The 24,491-nt window shown below is 29.8% G+C and overlaps 1 protein-coding gene across 3 annotated transcripts; it reads left to right on the top strand.

Moving 5' to 3' along the window:
- Nucleotides 1–138: 138 nt before the first annotated feature.
- On the top strand, nucleotides 139–23,947 carry LOC123015142 (dual oxidase maturation factor 1). Of its 3 annotated transcripts, none has more exons than XM_044414656.1 (8): nucleotides 139–507; nucleotides 17,312–17,491; nucleotides 17,871–17,928; nucleotides 19,936–20,070; nucleotides 20,123–20,551; nucleotides 23,240–23,447; nucleotides 23,495–23,683; nucleotides 23,732–23,947. In XM_044414656.1, the coding sequence occupies exons 2-8, from the start codon at nucleotides 17,327–17,329 to the stop codon at nucleotides 23,763–23,765; spliced, it is 1,218 nt and encodes a 405-aa protein (XP_044270591.1). In that variant the 5' UTR covers nucleotides 139–507; nucleotides 17,312–17,326; the 3' UTR covers nucleotides 23,766–23,947. The 3 variants fall into 3 exon arrangements, with proteins under 3 accessions (XP_044270591.1, XP_044270590.1, XP_044270592.1); XM_044414655.1 differs by lacking the exon at nucleotides 139–507 and adding an exon at nucleotides 10,175–10,333; XM_044414657.1 differs by lacking the exon at nucleotides 139–507 and adding an exon at nucleotides 13,688–13,785.
- Nucleotides 23,948–24,491: the final 544 nt, after the last annotated feature.

The raw sequence follows: 24,491 nt of genomic DNA, 5'->3' as shown, positions 1-24,491 counted from the left end.
GTTTTTCCGTCATCCGGGTGCGTTGCCCAACTCCCACATGTCCCTGAAATTCCTCTCTTCGCTTTACATTTTAAACTAAAACCGCCGACTTTCACCGAGAAAAGTCGTAGAGTGATTTCACTTGGACTGTCACAGGTAGTCATTGCGGGTGTTTCAAACAAGGTTTTACTGTACTTGATCCATATTGACATTCTACGTGGGCACGTCTAAATCATGTGCAAGCCATTCTTGGTAAATGTGAACTTGAACCGAGGTCAAAACTCGCCGCGGTGTTTTTTATTAATTGCTCGCGATTTGATTGCATTGTTTTGACAAGAGCCGCTTTTATTGATGTGAAAAGTGAAAACTTTGGATTAAGTGGGACGTTTTTTGTTATAAGAATGCAAGAAAGTAGGTGGACGTGGAAATAATGCCATCATCAAATAAAGAGTACACTGACGTCACTTTTTACATGGATGGTGTTTACAACGAGGAAAGAGACCACATTTGAGGCTGCAAGCCCACAAGGTAAGTAAACAAATTAGACTCTTAATTAATTGTAATTATTAGTCAGAAAAAAAACACAAAATACATACAAGACGTAAATTTTAAATTTATTCATTGTGTTTTAAATTATTTCATTGTAATATTAGAAAATTACAAATTATACTGTAAAATAACGCTTATAGAGTGATAAATAATATACTGAATGACTCTGAAAATCTGAAATGTTTGGGCAAAAAATTTTCAAAACAATAAGACATTGAAAAAAATGGTCGTTATTTTGTACAAGTGAGGTTTCGAATTAAAAAGGACATTATATTATTTTATTGATTTTGAATTAAGATTTAATATGATTAAGAAATTTGTAAACATATTTATAAACAAATATACCTACTTATTGTGCAGTCCCTGTTTTTGTCCGATCTTATTAGTCCCAGTCAGACATTATAATAATTGGATTAAGTTCTAAACATCACTATAAAAATTTATTGAACGTCAAAAAATATGTTGAGTGGATCGTACTGTCTAAAAAATAGTTTTTCAATATTTTTTTTGGGTTTCTTTGTTTTGTTGAGAAAAACAGTCCACGTCAAATTATAGCTTTGTTATAGTGGCCGTTCAGAAAATAAAAAAAATCTAAACTTTGTATCGTCAATTTCAAAACTATTACATTATCAACAAAAATTATACAGAGTGCTTTAGAACTCGCGCCCAGACAAAAAGGTAAGATAAGATGCCAGGAACATAGAAAAAATATTAAAAAAAAAATTAACTAAAAATTACGAAATTATGGGAGTTTAAATTTTGCACTTTAACTCTAATTATTCATGTTGAAAAAATTATTTTGCGTTTGTTTCTGCTACAGGCTATTAGAAGAGGAAACAAGGGAGCTGTATCCTAAATTGTAACTCTGTTTAATGTTATTTGTGGTTTTTATTTGAAAATTTTTTGTACCCTTACGAAATAATTATGGAATAACACAAAATAGACATAAAAATGTCAAATGGCAAAAATGTCAAAAGTTTTTGACAAACAATTTTTTTTATCATTTCTTCTATGTTCCTGGTATTTTCTCTTACTTGGAATTTTTCTCTGGGGCGCGAGTTCTAATACACGCTATAGTTTTTATAAAGTGCTAAATAATTTATAGTCAAAAAAAGTAGAAAAAGAGTGAAAAAGCAAGATGGAAGGGCTGAACCTCCAGAACACAAAATACATAGACTAAAAAGCTTAGACATAGAAGAATAGGTAAAAATAGTTATAGTAAAAAAGTAAATTGCTGGAGAAAAGAAAATGTAAAATATATACAGGGGCATTTTTTTATTAGTATACATAGCCCTATGTATACAGTTAAAAAAACCATGTCAATATCATAAGATAGGCGACCAACATTTTAAGCTTTTAGAGAGATATTAAAATATTCAAAACTAAAATTTTGTGTCAAGTTTGTCAACTGTCAGTCTTGAAACTTAAATCTCACCTTTAAAAAGTTAATACCATTTGTGATACCATGCACAACATCAAAGAAGAAAAAATTGAAATGTTTGTGTGGTATCAAGAGGACAATAGTTTAAGGAGGGTCCGGGCTAAGAACAGCCTGCATTGACACAAAATTTTAGTTTTAATTTTTTTAATATCTAGTATCCTCTAAAAGCTTGAAATATTGGACGCCTACACTATGAAATTGACCCGGATTTGTTAACTGTATACATAGGGCTATGTATACGAATAAAAAATGTCCCTGTATGTATAAGTATAGGACAGAAATTTAAATGTATATCTATAAAATTTTGCAATACAGCCTCCTGAAAAATGCAGTTTCTGTAACACTCGTAGAAAATATGATATACCTACCTATGCAGACAGAAATTGAAGCGACTGTGGTTAAATATGCATATTTTTATTTAAATATTTTGATAATACGATCAAGTTACCTGAAACGTTCTTTTCTAATAGCAAACAATTTGCTTCACTGACAAACTACTCAATTTTATTGCAGAAAACTTAGAGCAATATGTACAGGGTGCTGCATTTTGGATGACCGAATAGGGAATCTCCGAAACTAAGATGATTAGCCAAAAACGAGTGATACATTCTGGGGCTCATTTTTGACAAAATAATATTGGTTAAAACTGCATCCCGCTATCGTCTTTTGTTTCCGACTTGCAGACAAAAGTTAACATTTTGGCGAAATCTAAAAAAAATTATATCTTCGTTATTATAGAAGATACGGATTTGAAATAAAGACATTATACAGCCACTTTTTTATGAGAAATTTAATAATGTAGTTAAGATTTTCTTTCAATTATTGGTTTAGCCGTAATAACATAAACTTGTATATTTTTTAATGGAAATCATAGGCGGCTATGGCAATTTTGAAAAGCTTATTTTTTTCTGATCTAAAAAATATACATTTGTAACAGAATATTTTTTATAATTATACTTAAAAAGTGAAATACATATCTTGTTTGATAATAGTTGGCCATGGAAAAACTATTTCACACCAAATGTGTAAATAATAATCAATAAGAGTTTTGTGAACTGTAAAATAGATGATACAATTATAAAAATAAAAAAATACGATATGTTAAAACTATTGAACAAATATGCGAGCGCCTGAGAACAAAATTATTACATATTTTTTAAAAATCTAAAAATAGGGAAAACAAATGTGTAAACAGTCAACACAATTAGAAAAAACATTTTTTATCTGCAAACGTCACATAAGTGACCACTTTTATGACTAAATGACACAGGTAAAAGTTTTACTTTTCAGACATGGAGTAAAAACACTGTTTTTACGCCTAGGCGTTTTCACTTTTACTTGACACTTACTTTGACATTTACCACTGTTGTCTCTTTCTTGTCCCTTTCGCTTTTTCAGCATTTTCTAGAGAGGTACAAGGTATATTATCAGCATTCGACATTTTGCACTATAAACTATACCAGTTATTCACCAGTTAAATCAATCCACACTTGTGAAATCTCAACACAAATTCCGAAACTGACGCGTGACGTTTGTTATGATTTTATTGCAAAGCGTCCTGATTATTGAGGTGATTTACTTGATTATTGGTGTGTTGCTCTTTTCGTTCTATCTGAATCGTTTGCAGATAAAATAGTATATGTTATTTGGAGTAAAAGTGAGTTTATGTGGCTCAGCTGAATCCATTTGCCTCACTCCGTTCGGCAAAATGAACGTTCAGCTTCGCCACATAAACAATCACTTTTACTCCTAATAACATAATCTACTATTGATAATCTAATGGAGGTAGGAAAACGTTCCACATAGACGGAATTTGGATATTTGAATAGCCATATCGTCATTTTTGTGTCATACAAAATGTATTTTATTGAAGAATTAAAGCGGCTTTTTTTACAACACTCTATGTATCACTAGAAGTTACAATGGTAATGTTAGCTTGTTTAAAAACAAAGAAATGTTATTAGTCGCCAATAAATTGATTTACGATTTATTTTGCATTTTTTTCATTACTTATTACTTAGAAAACTCTTTCATTAGTGACACTGGTTGAATAATATAGTTTAAATCCTTTTAGTTTAAGATGCAACACTTTTTCATGGCCAACTGCGAACAAAAATCAAAGATAATTTTTTGCTAAAAATGTATTATAATAATTTGTTACAAATATATATTTTTAGATAAGAAAAAAACAAGCTTTTTAAAAATGACATAGCCATCTATGATTCTCATATAAGCCGTATTTTATTACGGCTAAATAAACAAATGAAAAAAATTGTTAACTACATTAAAAAGTGCCTGTATAATGTCTTTATTTCAAATCTGTGTCTTCTATAATAACGAAGATATAATTTTTTTTAGATTTCGCCAAAATGTTAACTTTTGTCTGCAAGTCGGAAACAAAAGACGATAGCGGGATGCAGTTTTAACCAATATTATTTTCTCAAAAATGAGCCCCTGAATGTATCACTCGTTTTTGGCTAAACATCTTATTTCGGAGATTCCCTATTCGGACATCCAAAATGCAGCACCTGCTGTACACTTGGGTAAATTTAATAGGTATAAATTTTAAGAGATGATAGCATAGATCAGAAGAAGAAAAAATAATTTAATTTACATTTCGTAAATGTTTATTCAAGTTATACTAGCAGAAACTATAATTAAATCCAAAAATATAGAGGGTTTTAGTTGCTGATAATCTCTGGGGTTAGTTCTTTAAAAACTATGTACCATTGGTAGGTATTGTTAAAAAAAAACTATTTTAAACTGCGAAAATACCAGTAAAATTCAAATAAAACAAAGTGAAATAAGGAACAAAACCTAAAAATTCTTTGCTGGCAGGTAGTACAGGCACCGTTGCCGACAGCTGGTAGGGCGCCGTTGACGGCAGCGGAGGTATTGCCTTAATTTTAAACTCGTATTTGAAATATCGTAAAAATAAAAATAGTTTCTGGTAAAATATTAGAATGCAAAGTACAATCAAACGCGTTGTAAACAACAATTGTGTCTAAGCAATTAACAACACTATATCGAAAGTCATCCGTTAATTCGGGATTTAAGAATTCTTGTTATACGTGATCGTCTTCGGGGTTGTACCCTCTCGTATCGTTTTTTTTATCACGTAAAACCATCCTTCGGGGATCATTGAGTAAACCATCGCCAACCACGAGGTCGAGTCGTAACCCTCAATTAAAGGTAATTGTTTAGTCTATTAATTTCCAAAGTATCGATTAGATCTCTGATGTGGAGCTGAAAAAAATTTCCCTATTCACCTCCAATAACCATGACCAAAATCCCTATACAAGATTATACAGGATGTTTTCTTAATATTGCGAAAAATTGCAACCACATATTCTACATTGAAAAAAATTTGTCAAATAAACTGTAGTCCTGAAGCTTCGTTACCGATATACAGGGTGATAAAATTTCATAAGAAAAATTAAAATCCATGAGTTATTTTCATAAATTTTAATTTTTTATTTTTGTTAGTGTTTTAAAAAAATTATCTAATTTTTATCTCATATTTGTTGAAGTTTCGGTTGAATGCACATGTATTCATGGTCACTTCGTGAAGCCTCCGACCTTTCGTCACATGTCACGACGAATACCCTTGAGAAGTACTGCTTTTAGCCCAGTTTTGAAATTACAGTCGTTGTTAATTCTAATTTTCTTGCATGTCGTATCACTTTAAAACAATGTTACATCTCGTTTAATTCTAATATTATGTTTACCTATTTTATTAGATGCAAGTTAAGGTTACAAGAATACATTACCTGGGTTAATTTACATATGAAACAATATTGTTATTACCTACGTAATTATTATATGGATATACAATACAAGGAGAATTTTTACAATAAATTGAAATTTATTTGTTTACTAAATTTGTCAAGGAACTTAGAAAAAAGGTTAGCCGGTTTGTGAATTTATTATTCTATGAATTTTTATTTTATATTTGTCAATTGCTGATTTACAATTTTCAAGTTTTTACATAAAAAAATAAAAAATAAAATGTTGCCTTGGTTTATTATCACATTTATCAAAAAACTTATTGTTCAATGATAAACCTTCATTCAACTTACCTGATAAATCTTTCGCGTTTTGTACCGATAAAAATCTGATTGAAAAAGTCAGATACATAATTATTTCTATTTCTACCAACAGCATAACTAATTATTTGTTGTCTTGTTATTGTTATGTACTACCTTGACTGACATTACTGAATATGATTCAGTGTCACACTTTTTACGTCGTAATCATGACCTATCAATAAATAAAGAAACACGTAGTTCATTTTCTGATTAATCAATTGCTAAGTAATAATTAAAATTAGCACAAAAATGATTATATTATTGTATTGTCACCTAGAACATAAATTTTCAAAGGTTTGACCTTGATCAGTCAACAATTTGAAACAAATATTGGCTAAAAAAAATGAAATTCAAAAATGAAATTAATTATAATTACAAATGAAAAAAATACAAGTTAACATGAATTTTAATATTTCAGTTCATCTTTAGGATCTGGCACTTTCACTGAATTTGTCCAAATCTGCGTACAATAGTTATATAATTTAATTTCAATTGTGTTTATTATAGTTCATGAATTGTGCCAGAATAAACTGAAATTTTACGTAATCGTGTTAATATTTTTAATGAATTCAAGTGTGTACGTGTGAATTATGTTTTTAATAACAATGATATTGCACCAACCGAGGACCACAAGATATAATGTAATTAGTAATTATGTGTAGTTGGAGGTTGTAGAAATCAAGTAGTTAAAGAAACAATTATCTGGAATAATAAAATCTTTTATTAATTTTAATGAATGCGAATCCAATTAAACGACTTAATTTCTAAATTTCACACTTGCCATATGTTTACTAAATTTTTTTACAAAGAAAATGCTTTCAAAACTTACTTAACCCGGATAAATAATGTCTCTTATCTTGATAACTAAGGCACCTCATAATTTATTTCCTACAGATGGCTGAGCATATTTCACAACTTCTTTTCTTTTAATTATAACAAACCTACGCTTAAACGTCGAATAGTTTCCTGGTTATATGCAACTACGATGTATAACCCCAATAATACACATTGGGAAATGTTGGCAAAAATGTTCGTGTAACACAAAAAGAGTAGGTTTTTGACTTAATGATACACTGTTTTGTGGATTTTCTTAATCATTGTGCATGTCTACGGTTGTGAAAGTTGGTCGTAATTATTTGCACCCTCGGGAAATAAGAAACATCCATCCTTTCAGATGGCGAGGTCTAAATAACAAATTAACGAAATTGACACAAAAATGTAGAAATTGTCCAAACTGAGTCAGTTTTATCACTGTTCTATTCTATTTTTGCTCGCCAATTTATTATCAGTTTTAAACTTCAGTTTACTTTGTTATTGTCCAGTCTAACATCCCAGACTTGGAATCCTGTAAATCCAACAATTCTCCCATTTATACATTCTTTATAGATTTATATATTTCATTTGATTAAAATTTTTTACAATTTGTAGTTTCGTAAATCTAAAATTTTGGTTTTTAGTGGATTGTCCAATCTAGAGACTCAAATTTAGATCTTCTAATTAAACCTAATTAAATCTAATTAAACGTGTTTTTTAAACATAGTAAATTCGTTGTAGATCAATAAAGCTTCAATTTAATCAAAATCTGTGTTTTCAGATGTTCTATCTAATCTAGATTTGTAATTCTGTTGTTCAATATAAATAACTGTAAAGAATTTGTTGTCAACATTGTATTCTGTTATTATTATTGTAAATCTAATTATTGCTCATTCTGATTAAAGGCTTCATCGCCCCATGCAGTTGTCAAAGTGATGTTTTTAGAAATTTCATAATTTAGACAACAAAATTTATTTATTTATTGGTTTTAATTAGTGATATATTACGAAATTTTAACCAACATATTTATTGTTTGCTCTACAGTATGTCCCCGGATTGAGTTTACAAGAGGAAAATTTTTTTTTTTTTTGATTTTACGCCAAAACTGCAAAGGAAAACATTTTTTGCTTTACCTGAAACAAGCAAATCTGTAATTAAAACTTCATTATTCTAACTCAGTTGAAAGAAAAGTTCATTTTTCTCTTGATTTTGGACATTATTTAATTAATAAATTAATTGTCAAAGTGACATATAGTTGTCAATTCAAACATAGATCCTTTTTATCATTACAAAAAAAATACTTCCTTCCGAGTATATTTAACATTGGCGCTATGCATGATATACAGTATGTCCCCGGATTGAGTTTACAAGTAGAAAAAAAATTGATCTTTGATTTTACGCCAAAACTGCAAAGGAAAATCATTTTTTGCTTTACCTGAAACGAGGAAATCTGTAATTAAAACTTCATTATTCTAACTCAGTAGAAAGAAAAATTCATTTTTCTCTTGATTTTGGACAAATAGTGATAGGACTTAAAAAGCAGAGAAAAATTATTCTAAGTTCAAAATCAAGAGAAAAATTAACTTTTCTTTTCACTGAATCAGAATAATAAAGTTTTAAGTACAAGTGAACCAAAAAATGTTTTTCCTTTGAAGTTTTGGCGTAAAATCAAAGATAAAATTTTTTTCCTCTTGTAAACTCAATCCGGGGAACTGTAGATTGATTTAAATTTAAAATTTATAGTTCAGTTGATAATAATCAAACACTCCTTTATTCACTTGTTTAGATTCGTAAAGTAAATTTGCCGAATCCTTTGTATAAAACTACTGAATTTGAAAATCTACTATCGGCTAAATACATGTGTAGATTTATTTGTTGCATTTGGGCAATAAATTTGCAAGATAATATTTATCCTAGCAAATTTTAAATATTTTTTATTGTCTAATCCACATTTGCAAAAGGAAAATTTCTTCACATTTAAAAATTTTGAAATAAAATCATTACCTGACCATAGTTTATTATTTGTTATTTATTGTTGTCGGATCTTAGTTCTGGAATTTAATTATTTACAATTTATTTATGATCCAATCTGTTATTGTACATTTTGTTGTCAAGTGTAACAATATTTGATTGCAAGTTGATTTGCTAGTAAATTTATAAATTAAGATTCGCAGCCTTCATTTACGGATCTTAAGTCCCCCTGTATAGTGTAAACGACAATTATTACTCGTTGTCTAGTCGAAAATTTGGGCAATTTTTGAAAAACATTTATTGTTTGTATAAAAGATTTGGCATTAGAAAATCCACCACAATTAAAATTGCTTAAATTCGAAAATCCGCTACAATTATAGATTTTTTGTTGCACTTAGATAATAAATTTACAAACGCAGTGTATCATCACTGGTTGTCGAGCCTAAATTGGGAAAAATTTTTAGTTTGTCTATTGACAATATTCATTTATAGAACTAAATCAGTAAAATTTATATTTGGTTTTTAATCAACTGTTCAATTTAAATTTATTTGGTCAGTTTTAATCTGGACAGTTTTAGGTATAAATCCTGCAATGCAAACGTGGAAATCTAAATGTTATCTAATCTTGCAGGCTCTAAATCAATAGGTCTATTGTCCTGTTATATAACCATAGGTAATGTTTTTTTTTAATTCAAAAATTTTAAATTGTGTTGCCCAATCCAATAAAACTAGATTTTTTACTGAGTTCACAATCATAATTTTCTGAGGTTATTTGAAATTTAGATTTAACAATTCTATTTTGCATTTTTGATATAATTTGATTGTAATTTTGTTACCTAGAAAACACTTTTGATACACTTTTTTGTTTAATTCTGCAAAGTTATTGTTCAAATTGTTGTGCAGTCTAAAATCGCATCTATTGTTGAATTCGAAAAAGTATAGATTTAGAAGGTGACTAAGTCCTTAGTTCCGTAATTGGAGCTAAATCCGCAAATCTATTATTAGATTAATTTGCATTTAGATCTCTAGTTAATAAAATATGTATGTATGTAGTCCGTAAATCCCTCTTACTAAGCTGGCCTTCTGCACCATCCAAAATTCGGAGTATACACCCAAAACTTTTAGCAAGAATCGACAAAAAATTGTGGGTTCTGAAAGCCGAATCCGGAAAACTCCAACGTCCCAGTTTCACACCCAGCATCGAACAAGTGCTAAGTACAACTTGTAACAAACAAAAAGTCCGGATTCCGCTTCGATAGCCATGGTCAGAAGGTCATCGCAGAAAGTAGCTGTATACGACCTTGCCGTAAGCTTCTCCCTTCTCGACACCTTCCTTCCTGCCCAAGAGCTCACGGCCATCGTCAGTCCAGCCAGCAGTATCGCAGCTCTTATCAGTCGTTCGTCGCGCTCTCAACATATTTTCACATAAATGGTGGTTTTAGTGACACAAAGTGAAACTTTTCATTGGGTGGACTATTTTCACTAGAAAAAGGTATTTTGCCCCATCTGTGTGTGATTAATTCTACAGTTATTTGTTCAGAGAAAATTGGAATTCTGTTTATTTGCAAAAGTAGGTGGTCGCGAAATAGCGAATCTGGTTCAGCCCATCCCGGAAGCCGGGCCAGCAAATTAAATATTCTGTGCTTATTGAAGGAGAAGGTTAATTTTAAGTGTGTTACTAAATAAGAATTTCGGTTTATTTAACTTCCCATTTTGCACAAAATTTAGCTCTGAAATACCGTTTATGAGAGAAGATTCAAGGTTACCACGACTGGTTAATAAATTGTAATTTATACAAGGGTCATCGAAACAAAATTAATGTTTTTCTATTCGAGTAAATAATACGTTAGTTGGCATATGTTGGAAGAGTTCTTTGGCATTTAATTTGATCAACAGTGAAAAGTTATTTATTTTAAAGAAATTTACAAAAATTGATTTCAAACCTGACAAATAATTAATTACTCAATTAAAAGTTCAAGATTTTGATAAATGATTCAGTCACTTATTGTATGCGATAATTAGCTTAAAATTGTCTGCAATTACTTTAATTTAATCCATTTGAAGAAAAACCAGCGAGGTTAAATTGAAACATTGACTTATACAAGGCTAAAAAATAAACAATTAAGCAAATAATCTTTTTTTTATTGAAGTCTATTATTTGTTACTGTCAGTTCGTTTAATTTGAAGGTTTCTTAATTAACCTGCAAATTGAGTTTTTATACATGGTGAACAAAAAGTATGTAACCAAGTATTTTTTGCATAAAGAAATCACTTTGCAAAAAAATAATTAATACATTATCATTATCAAATATGATAAATATGTGATCGTTTTTCAAGAATTAAAATTAAAATTTTCGAATTTTTTTTTAGTCTCAACTCACTAAACACTTTTTTTACAAAGGCTATTATCTTATAGGATTACAGAGCCATCCACATTTTTTTATTTTATTCACTTTTTATCTAAAAATCGCATAACTCAAAAGCAAAACAAAATTTCATTCTTAAAACACGATCATATTTTTCATAGCGCTCTAATACTTATTAATTATTATCTTCTGAACTCAAATGATTAAAAACAAACGCTTCATTGCGATTCCATACTTTTTGTTCACTTGATATACAGGTGCGCCAGAACTCGCGCCCCAGAGAAAAATTTCAAGTAAGATAAGATACCAGGAACATAGGATCAATGTTTAAAAAAAATTGACATTTATTTTTTGACATTTGACATTTTTTTATATCTATTTAATGATACTAATGATTTTGAATATGTTTTTTTATAATTATTTAGTAAAGGTACAAAAATTTTGCCAATAAAAGCCACAAATAACATTAAACAGAGTTACAATTGAGAATACAACTTAATTGTTTCTTTTTAGAACAACCTGTAGCAAAAAAAATAGAAAATCATTTATCCAACAGAAATTAATAGAGTCAAAGTGCAAAATTTAAACTCTTATTTTTTTTAACATTTTTTCCATGTTCTTGGTATTTTACTCTGGCATTTTTCTCTGGGGCGCGAGTTATGGCGCCTCCTGTATAATTTTGTAAATATAATATACAATTTTTTAATTATTAAAACAAATACTGAGGTGGCGAATTAAAAATTAAGAGATTTCTAAGTTTGAATGGAATTGCTCAAAATTATCAATTTAAAAAAAAACAATTAACGCTACTTTAAAAGAATCTGATTCAAATCACCGAATTAATTAATCTTATTCAATTGGAAAAATTTCAATTTTAGTCCACTTTCGCCATAAAATTCTCATCTTGCTTCGTTCTATTTATTGTTCGATTTAAATTTTGATTAATTTTTGATTTTGAGTCTTTAACTCCTACCAGTAGATCAAAATCAAAACTAAATCCGCTATTTAAATGCAAAAATCTGTTAATACATTACCTAGATTCTATTCCATCGATCCTCTGATCCAATTTTAATTTTAATATATTCATGTTGATTCTAAAATCACGACTTTTTTTACATTTTTAGATAACAGAAATCTTGATTTCTCTTTTTAATAGCATGATTTTAGTTTTGAATCCGGTTCTTAGTATTGAAATCTTAATTCGAACACGCAATCTGCGACCTCCCAGCCAGCAAAATACCTATTATTTTGCATTAGTTTTAGCAAATCCTCAAATGTGCATTACGAATCAACTAACTGATTTGAATCATATATTGCTTTATACATTCTTGCGAATAACTTGAAATTAAGATCCGAATTTTCGATTCTACTGATAAATCTCTAAATCCTGAAAGATTTGGAATCACAAAATTACCTAAATACAAAATTCTATGCCTAATGTTTGTCATCAAACTGATAACAGTTTACTAGTAGATATACTGGCAAGTTCAAATCTAAAAGATCCATTATCGTGATTCTATTTTCTAAATATTTTTCTTGGGTTAATTTTAATTGAATTCATAAAATATTGAAAGAACAAATAAATTACTAGATATCTTCTGAAAAATCTGTGAATTCGGTTTTAATTTGGAAATTTAATGATTTTAATCCACTTAAATTCATGGATCTCTTAATTTAAAATTAATGGAAAAGCATTCAAATTCTGTAAATTTAATTCGAGTAAATTGTTTTGCTAATGAAAAAAAAAACTGAATTTCGAAATTACAACAATTCCAAACTTGGAACTAGTAGAATTACAATTTGTATAGATCGGTTAACAAACTTGAGTATTCAAAACCTTAATCTACTTACATCCAAATTTTTTCCAAAAATAAAAAATTCTTACTTGATTTTACATGAGGTGAAAATCCGAATTCCTAAATAATACAAAAAATAATTAGCAAGAAATTAATAATAACACAAATCCCGATTTCAAAATATTCGATTATTGTGCTCGGTAGTAATTTTTCGAAACCTTGAGAAACCATTTCTGCATTCATTTGAAAAAAATAACAATTGCCTGTACCAATTACTTTAGCACTTGATCGGTTTAGCGTTAAATTATATAGAATAAATATTCTACTGAGTCGTTCCCAAGCAATAACAATAATTAGAACTGAACTAGCAATCCTTAAATCTCTCTCCTATTCAATTAACTTTATTTGGTAAGAATTAGGAAACTGATGAAGCTACGTTAATTTCCTACGTTTCTAATATACTATTTAATTGTTACGCGAACAATAATAACGCAAATGCTCTATTTGGTAATAAGACTAGTAACAGTAATAAGTCATCATCTGAAAATGTCAGTAAAAATTGGAATTTTTGGCCTTTTGTTTTCGAGAAATTCAAATTCTGATTTCCATAGTTGTTAATAAAGGAGAGTGAGGCGGATGTGGTCGTTGATGCGTGTCCGCAACGCTAAACCACTTGCACAAGTGAATGTTTAATGCCAACAATGAACCAAACAAAATCGTAGCGTGAGTGAGTTGTGTTCAGATGAAAATAACTATGCCCACATTTTGGATTTTTTGATTCGGTGAGTCGGCAAAAACTGACAAGGGTTTTGTACACAAATTGGGGTTTCAGAAGGTCACAAAGAGTGGGTTTTAAATGGAAAACCTTCACAGTCGACAATGAAAATATGCCTAATTTTGGTAAAAGTGGAAATGGCGTGAGTGAAACGAGTCAATTTTGGATTTAGCTGCACGCAATATCAATTTTTGGCTTGAATTTTTAGTATGTTTAGAGTGTTTATGGGAAAATTTTTGCGATCTGTCGTTGTCTAATATTGTTTTCTTTCTTTTTATGTTTATTTATAAATTAATGACTAATTATGCCTTTTGTCTCAAGATTCTATATGTTTCCTTTAAAATAAATTTATTCTTAAGCTCCCAATTTTTTTAGTATGAGTTTCTAACAAATTATTTTACAATCTTAACGTTTTAAGTGTTGTAAACTTGTTTATTCTTCGACACTGTCAAAATTTACGAAACGTCAGATTATTTTTAACAGATTTAAAGCAAATTTAAGCCTTATTGAGTCTAATTCGATGAATAAAATGTTACATTCAACTTGTTTGAGTGTAAATCGGACTCTTTATTCCACCTCGTGGATGATAAACCACTCGGTGAGATAATCCGTCCGATTTACACTCAAACTCGTCGAATAAATAACTATTTCTAGAAAGCTCAGTTTAAATTTGAATAAAATAAAAATAATAATCATTTTACAACTCAAAAAACTGAATGATTTAATACAGCCAATTTTTCCTATTTTAGAAAAATTTTTGGGTCTTGAATTTTTACATTCTTATCAATCTTATCATTATTTTACAATAATTATAAAGTTTGGTCTGTAATTGTTTTCAATATGTTTTTCAGACAGTTCTGACAAATAATTATTATCCTTCGTTTAAGAAATTGTAACAGTACAAATTTTGTGTTTCAAGCAAAGACACGAATTTATTTTGTCGGTTTGAAGACACATTTATTTTATCATAAGATATAATGTCATTCAGCCTACAGAGTGTCTCAAAATTAAGGCATTCCGAGTTCAGAAGGTTATAGGAGATCTTACCACGTGTGAGAGAAAAATTGATAAAAAAGACTTTGCATCAAATAATCTTTAAATGAAGACAATAAATGCTGGCGTTTATTTTTATTTATTATGGGCACCGTCATGTGTAATCCAAAACAATTCTTGAAAACATGTGATTTGACGCGAAGTAAAAAAATATTCAATTTTCGCAAATTTTGGTCAAAAAAGAATTCAACAACGCTAACATTATATTATTTTGTTGCTGTGGGGTTTTGAACGACATGGTTGATTGAAGGCCGTCAACAGTAAATTTTACGTGGATCTTGAATAAGAAAATTCTTGTCGTTTTTTTTTAATGTGCAAATGATTTGTCATAAATTGCCAAAAACGAGTTTTTTCTGTTCAAAAAGTTGTTTGTCGAATTTCAGAAATTCCTATATGAACCGTTACAACTTTGCGATGAATTTTATAATTTATAGATTTTTGGCAATCGATTTTTTATCTATTTAATTTACGAATTTCAATAATCATTAATTTTGAATTCTTTACTGTTATTTTTTAAAATATACATATTTTCGCGTTCCTTTAAAGTCAGTGAACTGGCTCTTTATTAAAAAAAACCGCTTGTGAAAAATTATAAGTACTTGTATTTAAGATTTAGAGAAACATGAAAAAGTTACACGAAAACTTTACGCAAAACTATGATGAAAAAATAAAACAGAAAAAGATTTACACAATAAATAAAGAATAATAAAAATTGTTTTCTTAGAAAAATCTTTCGGCGATGCAAAAAAAAACGAAAAATCAATTATAATATTTGTACAAAAAACTATCAGTAGAAAATATATATAATAAAATCATTTTGTTATGATTGACACAAAATAAGTGACCTAAGTAAGTTTTCCACTCTACAAAGTGTCCGAAAAAATATTGTAAGATTGCAATATTAGAAGATAAACATACAAGAAGTATTTAGAAAAAGTGTTTATTCTTTGGAGTAAAAGTGATATTCAAACAAACCTATTTATTTATTATAAATAAATAATTTGTAAACTAAACTCGATTTTCATGAAAAAACAGTAAAAATATTGAAAAATACTTTGAAATGTTGAAAACTATATTATTTTAATCGTTTTATTGAATGTTTGTATTGATATATGGGGTGTCCTAAGTTTTAGGGTCGGCGCAAAAATAAATATTTCTAATTGATTAAAAAAGAATTTTGATAGCGTAAACGATAGAGGATAAAATACACTTTAATTTGATGTTTTAATATTGTACAAAATTTTTTGTGTATGGCAGTGAGACCCTAAAAATTAAATTTGGAGAAAAAAATCATATAACTGGAATATTTTATACATGATAAAATTCTTTGATTTTTTTGTGGTATTTGTGAAAGTAGAATAATGATAAAGTTGATAGGTTTTGAATAATTAACATTTTAATATTGAAAATCTGAAACTTGGAATAATTTATGAGGGGTTTGCGGTAATTGGTGATCAGGCCAGAATTTCTTGACAAAAGAAAAAAGCCTGCAATGATATTTATGACGTACCCGGGCTCTGTTGTGATGCCTCCGCTCTATTGCAATGCACATCATCCCAAACGTGGCCATAAATTACCAGAATGCCCAAATTTCAATTTTAAAATGTTAATTACTCAAAAGCTATCAACTTTTACATTATTCAATTTTCACAGTTACCATTAGAAAAAATCAAGAAATTTTATCATGTAGAAAAGATTACAATTACTTAATTAAAAAGTTTTTTTTATCAATTTTTTAAGGTCTTTCGGACATACGCTTAAAATTGTGAACAATATTAAAGCATCAAATTGAAGTCTATATAATCCTCGATCGATTCCACTAGCAACAGTATACAGTTTTTTAGAATATTCTTTGACAAGACAGTAAATTTTAATCGTAATTTTTAGGTGTTGTAGTGATTATACAGGATGTTTCAAAACGCGCGCCCCAGAGAAAAATGCCAAGTAAATAGACATAAAAAGGTCAAATGTCAAAAAATAAATGTCAAAATTCTTTGATTGATTTAATTTTTTAAACATTTTTTTATGTTCCTGATATCTTTCTTACTTGTCATTTTTCTCTGAAGTATGAGTTCTGAAACTCCCTGTATTAATTTGACAAATCTTGTAAATCCGGAAAAAATAAGCCTCGACGATACTTGAATAAAAGCGAAACCGGTTAGGCCCTAAAAATGTTTTTGCTTGGAAAAAGTTTTAACTAATTTGCAAGGTTTGAAGATAAAATAGTAGGTAAGTTTTATTCGGAGTAAAACCGTTTTTTGGAGCTTGATCTGCAAACCCGCGACAAAAACGACAGTCTTACTCTTAAAAAAAACAATATAGCTATTTATTAAAATTAAATTTTATCGACCGAACAAAATTTGTTACGAGGGACAGTCCCGAGTGAATTAATTCCATGCAAATGCACATAACATTCTTTTCTTTCCTAGCATGAAAATTCCTTAATTAGTTATTTTATTTTGTTTATTATTTTTTTCTAGTCGTGTTCCTCTGCCATGAAGGGTTGGTTCGATGCCTTCCGCTACGATGGAGGTCCCACTCTTTACAGTTTCAACAACCGAACTGCCGTCACCGGTGACGTGACACTTATCACATTCCTCACCATTTTCAGTACCCTTTATGTGGCATTTTTGATCATATTTCCGGGTATTAGAAAAGAGGTGAGTGCTTTTTATATTTACTCGAATTCCGCCAAGATTTTTGCCAAGACGCTGTTTATTCATAAAGTGACATAATAATTTACCTGAACGCATTTTTGGAGTTGTTGAGCGTAATTAGTTCCGCATCGTTTTGAGTGAAATTTCTACAAAAAATACACCTTTTCGTTTAATCGGATTTTAACGTCGACGCGGCGCCTTGAATGCAATGAAAGTTGGGTAACACCAAGCTTCATTCAAATGTGTTTATTGTTTGCATGCAAAATATTTTCAGAATCGAATGTTCTCAAGACCCTCAAAAGTGTTACGATAGCGCGAAAAAACTTAATTAATTTTGTTTGTGAACACATTTCTTTTTCTTTAATTAATTCGTGTTTTTTAGCGATTTACCACATTTTTTGCGGTCACATTGAGCCTGTTTGTTGGAGCCACCATTTTAGGTAAGTTGATTGAGAAATATCTATGTAAATAAAACTAAAATTAGGAGCTGCTGTAACATTGTTGGCCAAATAAAAAAAAATAAAATTGAAATTTCAATTTTTTGTTTGTACCCGGGTTTGTACTTGTATTTTTTGTTATTTTGTTCCAAATATCTAAATCTTTCTTGTTTTTATTTTAACAAGTATTGTTAAATTAACTATTGCATTAACATTTTAATAGTTATTGATTTTGTTAATTCATTTTATTCACTTTTTGAGTTTAATAAATTAATGCAAAATATAAATCAAGCCGATTAAATAATTATAAAGAGACACTATTTAATGACTATTTTGATGCAATTTTTGGCATATTCATATTATTTTCTACTAAATATTCTTAAACACAGAGTGCGCCAGAAGTCGCGCCCCATAGAAAAATGCCATATAAAGTAAGACTTATTTCTGTTAAAAAAAATAATTTTTCAAGTTTTTTGCTACAGGCTATTAGAAGAGAAACATGGAAGCTGTATCTTAAATTGTAACTCTGTTCAATGTTATTTGTGACTTTTAATGGCAAAATTTTTGTACCTTTACTAAATAATTATAAAAAAAAACATATACAAGATCATCAGTAATGATAAATAGATATAAAAAAAGTCAAATGTCAAAATTTTTTGACAGAATTTTTTTAACATTTTTTTCATGTTTTTGGTATCTTATCTTACGTCAAATTTTTCTCTAAGGCGCGAGTTCTGACACGCCCTGTATACATACTTTCGATACTTAAACCTCGGATAAGTTATTAGTGGTAGGTATAATAATAATTCCTAAAGTTAAAGTTATAATCGTTATAAGTTATAACACTTATAACAATGTATAGCTCAAAATTTATCCACAGAATGAATTTATTCGACGATTATACAAACCGCCCTTAATATGTAAAAAAATAGATAGGAATAAATAAGTCAAATTTGGATTCATAAAAATTGAATAAGAGGTATAAAAAAATCTAAAGTTATTTCAATTTCTTGGATTTTTAGATTCTTTTACTCAAGATAAACATGTTTTAACAAAATTTTATCACTGATGTACTGCTATTATCGTATCAATTTTTTTTTGATTTTCGACGTTTTTTTGGGGTATTTTGGAACACTTTGTAGAAGTTTTCATAATTATGTTATAATAAAGTTGTTATTTCGTTTTTGGTCACATAGTAGTTGTAGTAGTTAAATAAATATTTCTAATCATAAGAGTCGATTTGAAACAAGAGCTAACATTTTACAGAGTGTTAAATCATAATTTCATAATATACGAACAAATAACAAAAAAGTCTTACTCCTAATAAACTTTTTCATAATTCGCATTGTTTCTAAGAAAAAAATAACTAAACTAACTTAACTGGATATCATAAAGTTTCTGATTGAAACTGTTTGCAAAATACGATTGGAAAATGTTTTTTTTTTAATCAAACATTAATATGCAACGTGGAAATAGGACTTAAAACAAAATTACTTTTTTTCAAACAGCGGAATCTCTTCGCAAGGATCCAGAGAAGCTATAGGAGCAAGTTACAGTTCGAGTTAAAATTTTATAAAGACTTTAAGAAAGACGAATTTTTTATTTTTATTCATTTAAGTATTCACAGACAACAGCAATAATTGATAATTTATTGGATTTCCTAAAATAAGTATAAGAAAAAAATATTTCTTTTTTAACTTGTTTGACCATTTTCGATGTTTTTTCTTCTACTTTATAGCTTTCTTTAAAAAAATGCACCACAACGTCTTTCAAAACAAGTTTATCTAAACTGCGTTTTCCACTTAAGCCACCTCAAATTTATCAATTTCTTAAATCCATTAGTGTGCAATTATCACGATCAGTTGCGGTCACAATCATCATAAAGAGCTTTTTATTGCGCATTTCCTCAGAATTAAACCGACTCTGTGCAGTTATGAGTAAAGGTTAAAGATTTTTCTCAAGACTGCATCAAGAAAAAACTTTCTTAAAAAAAAAACATTTTTGTTTTAGTGACTCTTTTCGGCTCAGCATGGCATGTAGCCACTGCGTCCATCATCAGCACTTATCGGGCGTTTTCCACCGAAAAAGTCTCCTCAAATATTGGGGTTTATGTGGGGCTGAGACATGTAAATATCACTCTCCAAGGTATTTGCTCTAATTAATATCCCCAAAAATAATTAAAAATAATTAATTATAGCGTCCGGTAATCATAATTGGACCAGTGATATCGACTTCAATGAACAGTTTTTGTGGATCAATTCCGACCAGATGGGCGACAGTTTCCGCGAAGCCATGATTCGAGGACTCCCATTTCCCATCCTGACGGTCGCTGAGTACTTCACGATGGGCCAGGAAGGGCTGTCGTGGGGTGGACAATACCGGGCGGCCGGATATTATGCCATTATCATGTTATGGACGTCCTTCTCAGTATGGATTTTGATGAATTTGATGCTAATTGTGGTGCCACGATACGGGGCTGTTCTCATGACAACTTGTGGTTTTTTACTTCTTGCGACAGCTTGTGGCTACTTTGGACTATTACCCGAGACACCCTTAGTTGTGCATATTGAGGGCAGTACTCTCCATTTTAGTTTCGGATGGTGCTATTGGCTAGTCCTTATTGCAGGTGATTTTACTTTAAATACCTATTTTTTCTGAAAGCATCTGTAAAGTAAACAAAAATTGTCCATAAAAAGTACTTTTACGCCCGCAACCAACAATACATCAATTAATGTTTAACGTGTTGAGTATTGAAACTACTCGAGAGGTTGAGGATTTTGAATAAGGCTTGGCTATGGAAATTTAATAGCTTCCACTTTGTAAAACTTTCTAAATAAAAACTTAGTCAAGAGTGTTCTAAAAATTTTATGAACGTATTTCTTGGATAATAACGTCGATACCCGTCAGTTACCTGTCAATTTTATCAATTTTTGATTAACAAATAGGAACAAACTAAAGTAAGTCAGTATTAACAACCTATTCTTTATGGTAGGTATATTTTAAGTAATTTAACATTTTATTAAACATAACAATTTAGGCAAGACATACAGGGTGATTCAAAATGTCGGACCAACTCTCGAATGGTGATGAAGACATTCAACTAAGCATAAAAATTAATTTAGATTTTTGTTACACTGTTCAACTGTCAATTTTCATATTATCATGTAGGTATCTGTTTCCAATATTGTTAAATTTGCTAGATTGTTAAATGTTTTTCCACTATAACACACAAATTAGTAATTTTTTTCAGCAGTTATCTCTCCAGTCTTACGAGATCTGCCGTTTTCGCTAACTAAATTCAAGATTACATAACGTCGAAACGAAAACCTCGTATCTCAAGTTTTTACGATCTTGAGTCAGGTGATTCTTAATGTAGAAAATTTGAATCTCCAGAAGTTACAAGACCGCGCATCTCAAAAACTCTTTTAAGCTTAGGTATTGAGATGCGCGGTCTTGTAACTTCTGGGGAATCGAATTTTCTACAGAGGGAATCACCTGACTCAAAATCGTAAAAACTTGAGATACGAGGTTTTGACGATAATCGATTCGGTCAAAAACTTAATCCAAAACCTAATCTTTGAATCGTGAAAAAGGCTCAAACAATTTTTTGTCATGGGAACTTATAACTCAGTCTTTTATCACTAACCAAGAGATAATCCGACACTTTTGAATCACCCTGTATATCATGTAAAATTAAAAAAAAGTGGTCGTCAGTCATTTTAAAATTTAAAAACTGCTATGGTTCAAAGAAACCACGATGCAAGTGAAACTTTTTTTCGGATCAATACACTTATCAAAACACAAATTCCGCGGAGCACTTGCACGAATGAGTAAGAATATAAATGCTACACAGTCAGCGAGCCATGGGCGCCGCTATATTGGCCTTGGCTGCTTTGCCGAGCGCCTTTCACTTTATCCCTACTCCGCTGCCGGCTGTAATGCGACATGCGATAGATGAACGAAAAATTTTGAGGCGATGGAAAAAAAGTTTCACTTTAATAAATAATAAATAATGAATAATTTTCATTTTAACAACATAATTGATTTACAACAAATTACCAAACTTCATGATGCCAAGTAATTTATTTTTGTAAATTTAAGCACGTTCAGTTACACAGGAATAATTAGGTAATTTTATGCCAAAATGTGAAATTACCGAGTTTTTTTTTTGAATTTGACTGTATATTCTGAAATTTTCACAACACTCTTGTTCACGTTTTAATTCAGTTAATTTGTTTTGTGTGTAAATCGGATTTAAAATACAGAATGCGCCAAGAATTGTAAACGTTGACGAAAAATAGCCAATTGATGCTTTTTCGACTTATTTTTGACGGAATTCCTCAAAATAATTCCGTTCTTGGCTGAAAAATGTGCTATATTGCATGAAAAAGAAATAATGTAATTTCTGATCCAATTAGAAAAGAATTTAGTAATTTTTCGGTCCGGTTTAGCTATATTCGCCAACAACATGACTTTTCAGCTTAAAAACCTCAAAAAAAGCAAAAATTAAACCAGTTTCGACTTTTTTGGCCTATTTTGATAAAATTTCAGAAAATAATTACGTTTCTAACTGAAAAACGAGACAAATATAACATCTTTTTCAACCAAATTTGTGAATTTTTTTGGCTTTTTTTCGAGAAGTTTTCGAAATAATTGCGTTTGTGTCTGAAAAATGTGCTGAAACACTCGAAAATGAAAAAAAATATATCAATTATGAGACTTCAACCTAATTCAATAATTTTGAGGCTTATTTTCTTCGGCGGAAAAATGTCTTAAAAAGACAAAATGAATTATGTACCTACGTTTTTTGAACCGATTTGAGGAAACCTTGCAAAAAAATTCTCTTTAGCACCAAAAAGGACTTAAACGCTTAAAAAAGGCAAAAATTTATAAAAATCTAGTTCTGTCAATTTGTAATTTAAATTTAAAAAATATACTCGTATATAATTGGGCAATATGGTTTTAATTTTATGGCACTAACAAGAAATAAAATTTTGTTCACACAGTTTGTCCAATTTGAAAAAAAAAACAAACCACAGCCACCCCTTATTCAAAAATATCCCGAATGGACAGTCTCCGTTAGTTTTATGTAATATGAATATTGAATACGTATGCATATTTGTGTAATGTTGGTTGCACAGTATTTTAAAATTTTATACAAGGTGTTTCACTAACAAAGAATGTCAATTTAAAATAAAATATGCTATTTCAGAATAAAGCGCACCTCAGCACTAAAGTTTTTATACATTCATATTCGTGATAAAAAATCGTCTTTCAACTTAAATAACTTTTTTTGGCTCAAATTTGGTTTTAGGGAGCATTTGCCTATTGGCTGGTGTCATAATAACTGTCCTAGAAATCATCTTCCCGCACAGTTTTTCGACCATTTTGGAGGTGGATTATGACACTCCTTATGACCGGCATATAATTATTGAAGATAGTCGAGGAAGGAGATTTCAGAAGAAGAGGTCGAGTAATAGCAAGTTGGAGGAACCAGTGGGAATCGGAACGAAAATTCTCCGGTATTTATCAATTAATACAGTTTTAGATAATTCACTGTGATTTTTAGTCGGTTATCTTCAAAAACGCGTGAAGAAAAACCGAACGATTTGATCTCCAACAGCCATATTCAAAATTTCGAGTTGGGGGCAAAATCGAACTGGTCGTACCCTCATAATCAAGACATCCACAGAAGCATATCCCAAGAATCTATTACGTCTTCGAGAAATCTTCCTACAATTCACAGAGTTATCCCTAGGTGAAGATGTGTAACAGTTTGGCAAAGTTAGAGCAATTTTCGTTTCAGGCCTGACAAACTACAAGAGGTTTCCATGTGGTGACATTCTGTGACTTGATTTTTGAGTGCAATTTTTAAATTTTAAGTGATTTTTCTTGTGATATATGTAAGAAAGTTGTGTATAAGTTGCCATATTTAATACGACGTTTACAAATTAATGTGACCGAGAAATTTGTAAAAAATTTTATCAAGCGGATATTATTTATAATAAACGCATTTTGCAAATATGTCTTTTAATCTACATACCCCACTAATTCATTGTTATTTATTATGCAAGAGAATTTACGAGTGACGAAGTCGCGAGTGGACTTTTTTCACGAGTAGATAAACAATCTTTATCGTCGTGTATAATATTTCGTTTTACTTTGTCCTCATCTACCAGAATTTCTTGAATACAAACACTAGATTAAAATTACTTTATTTCACTACACGATAAAAGACTACTTTATCTACTGAAATAAGTTGAAAAAAGCACTCTTCAACATTGAGTACAAAATAAAAATTATTATATTTCCCCAGGGTAATCATTTGTACAATTTCCTAAAAAATGAGGCATTTTCAGAATTGTAGCTACTTTTACTGTTCTCTTCTTACAAATTTTATATACTAGTACAAGGTGATTCACGAGGAATAATGAGCCTGACCAAATACTCGATGCAACCACCATTACTTTTCGCAAGTTATTTTGCGACAACTGTAGTGTTAGTTGCATAGAAAATTTGGTCAGGCTCATTATTCCTCGTTAATCACCCTGTATATATTCGTATTA

This window comes from Tribolium madens, unplaced genomic scaffold (genome assembly GCF_015345945.1).
Source record: "Tribolium madens isolate multiple individuals breed KSU strain unplaced genomic scaffold, Tmad_KSU_1.1 Scaffold_97;HRSCAF=244;Tcas5.2_LG3a, whole genome shotgun sequence".
NCBI lineage: Eukaryota > Metazoa > Arthropoda > Insecta > Coleoptera > Tenebrionidae > Tribolium > Tribolium madens.
Note: the sequence above shows the minus strand (reverse complement) of the source record. Positions and strands in the feature narration are given on the sequence as shown.

What these genes read in the sequence shown, in the direction of transcription:
- LOC123015142 (XM_044414656.1), top strand. Translation starts at nt 17,327, where the DNA reads ATGAAGGGTTGGTTCGATGCCTTCCGCTACGATGGAGGTCCCACTCTT. An exon ending in TTCCGGGTATTAGAAAAGAG is followed by an intron (nt 17,492 to 17,870) that starts GTGAGTGCTTTT and finishes CGTGTTTTTTAG; the next exon opens with CGATTTACCACATTTTTTGC. An exon ending in TTGGCTAGTCCTTATTGCAG is followed by an intron (nt 20,552 to 23,239) that starts GTGATTTTACTT and finishes ATTTGGTTTTAG; the next exon opens with GGAGCATTTGCCTATTGGCT.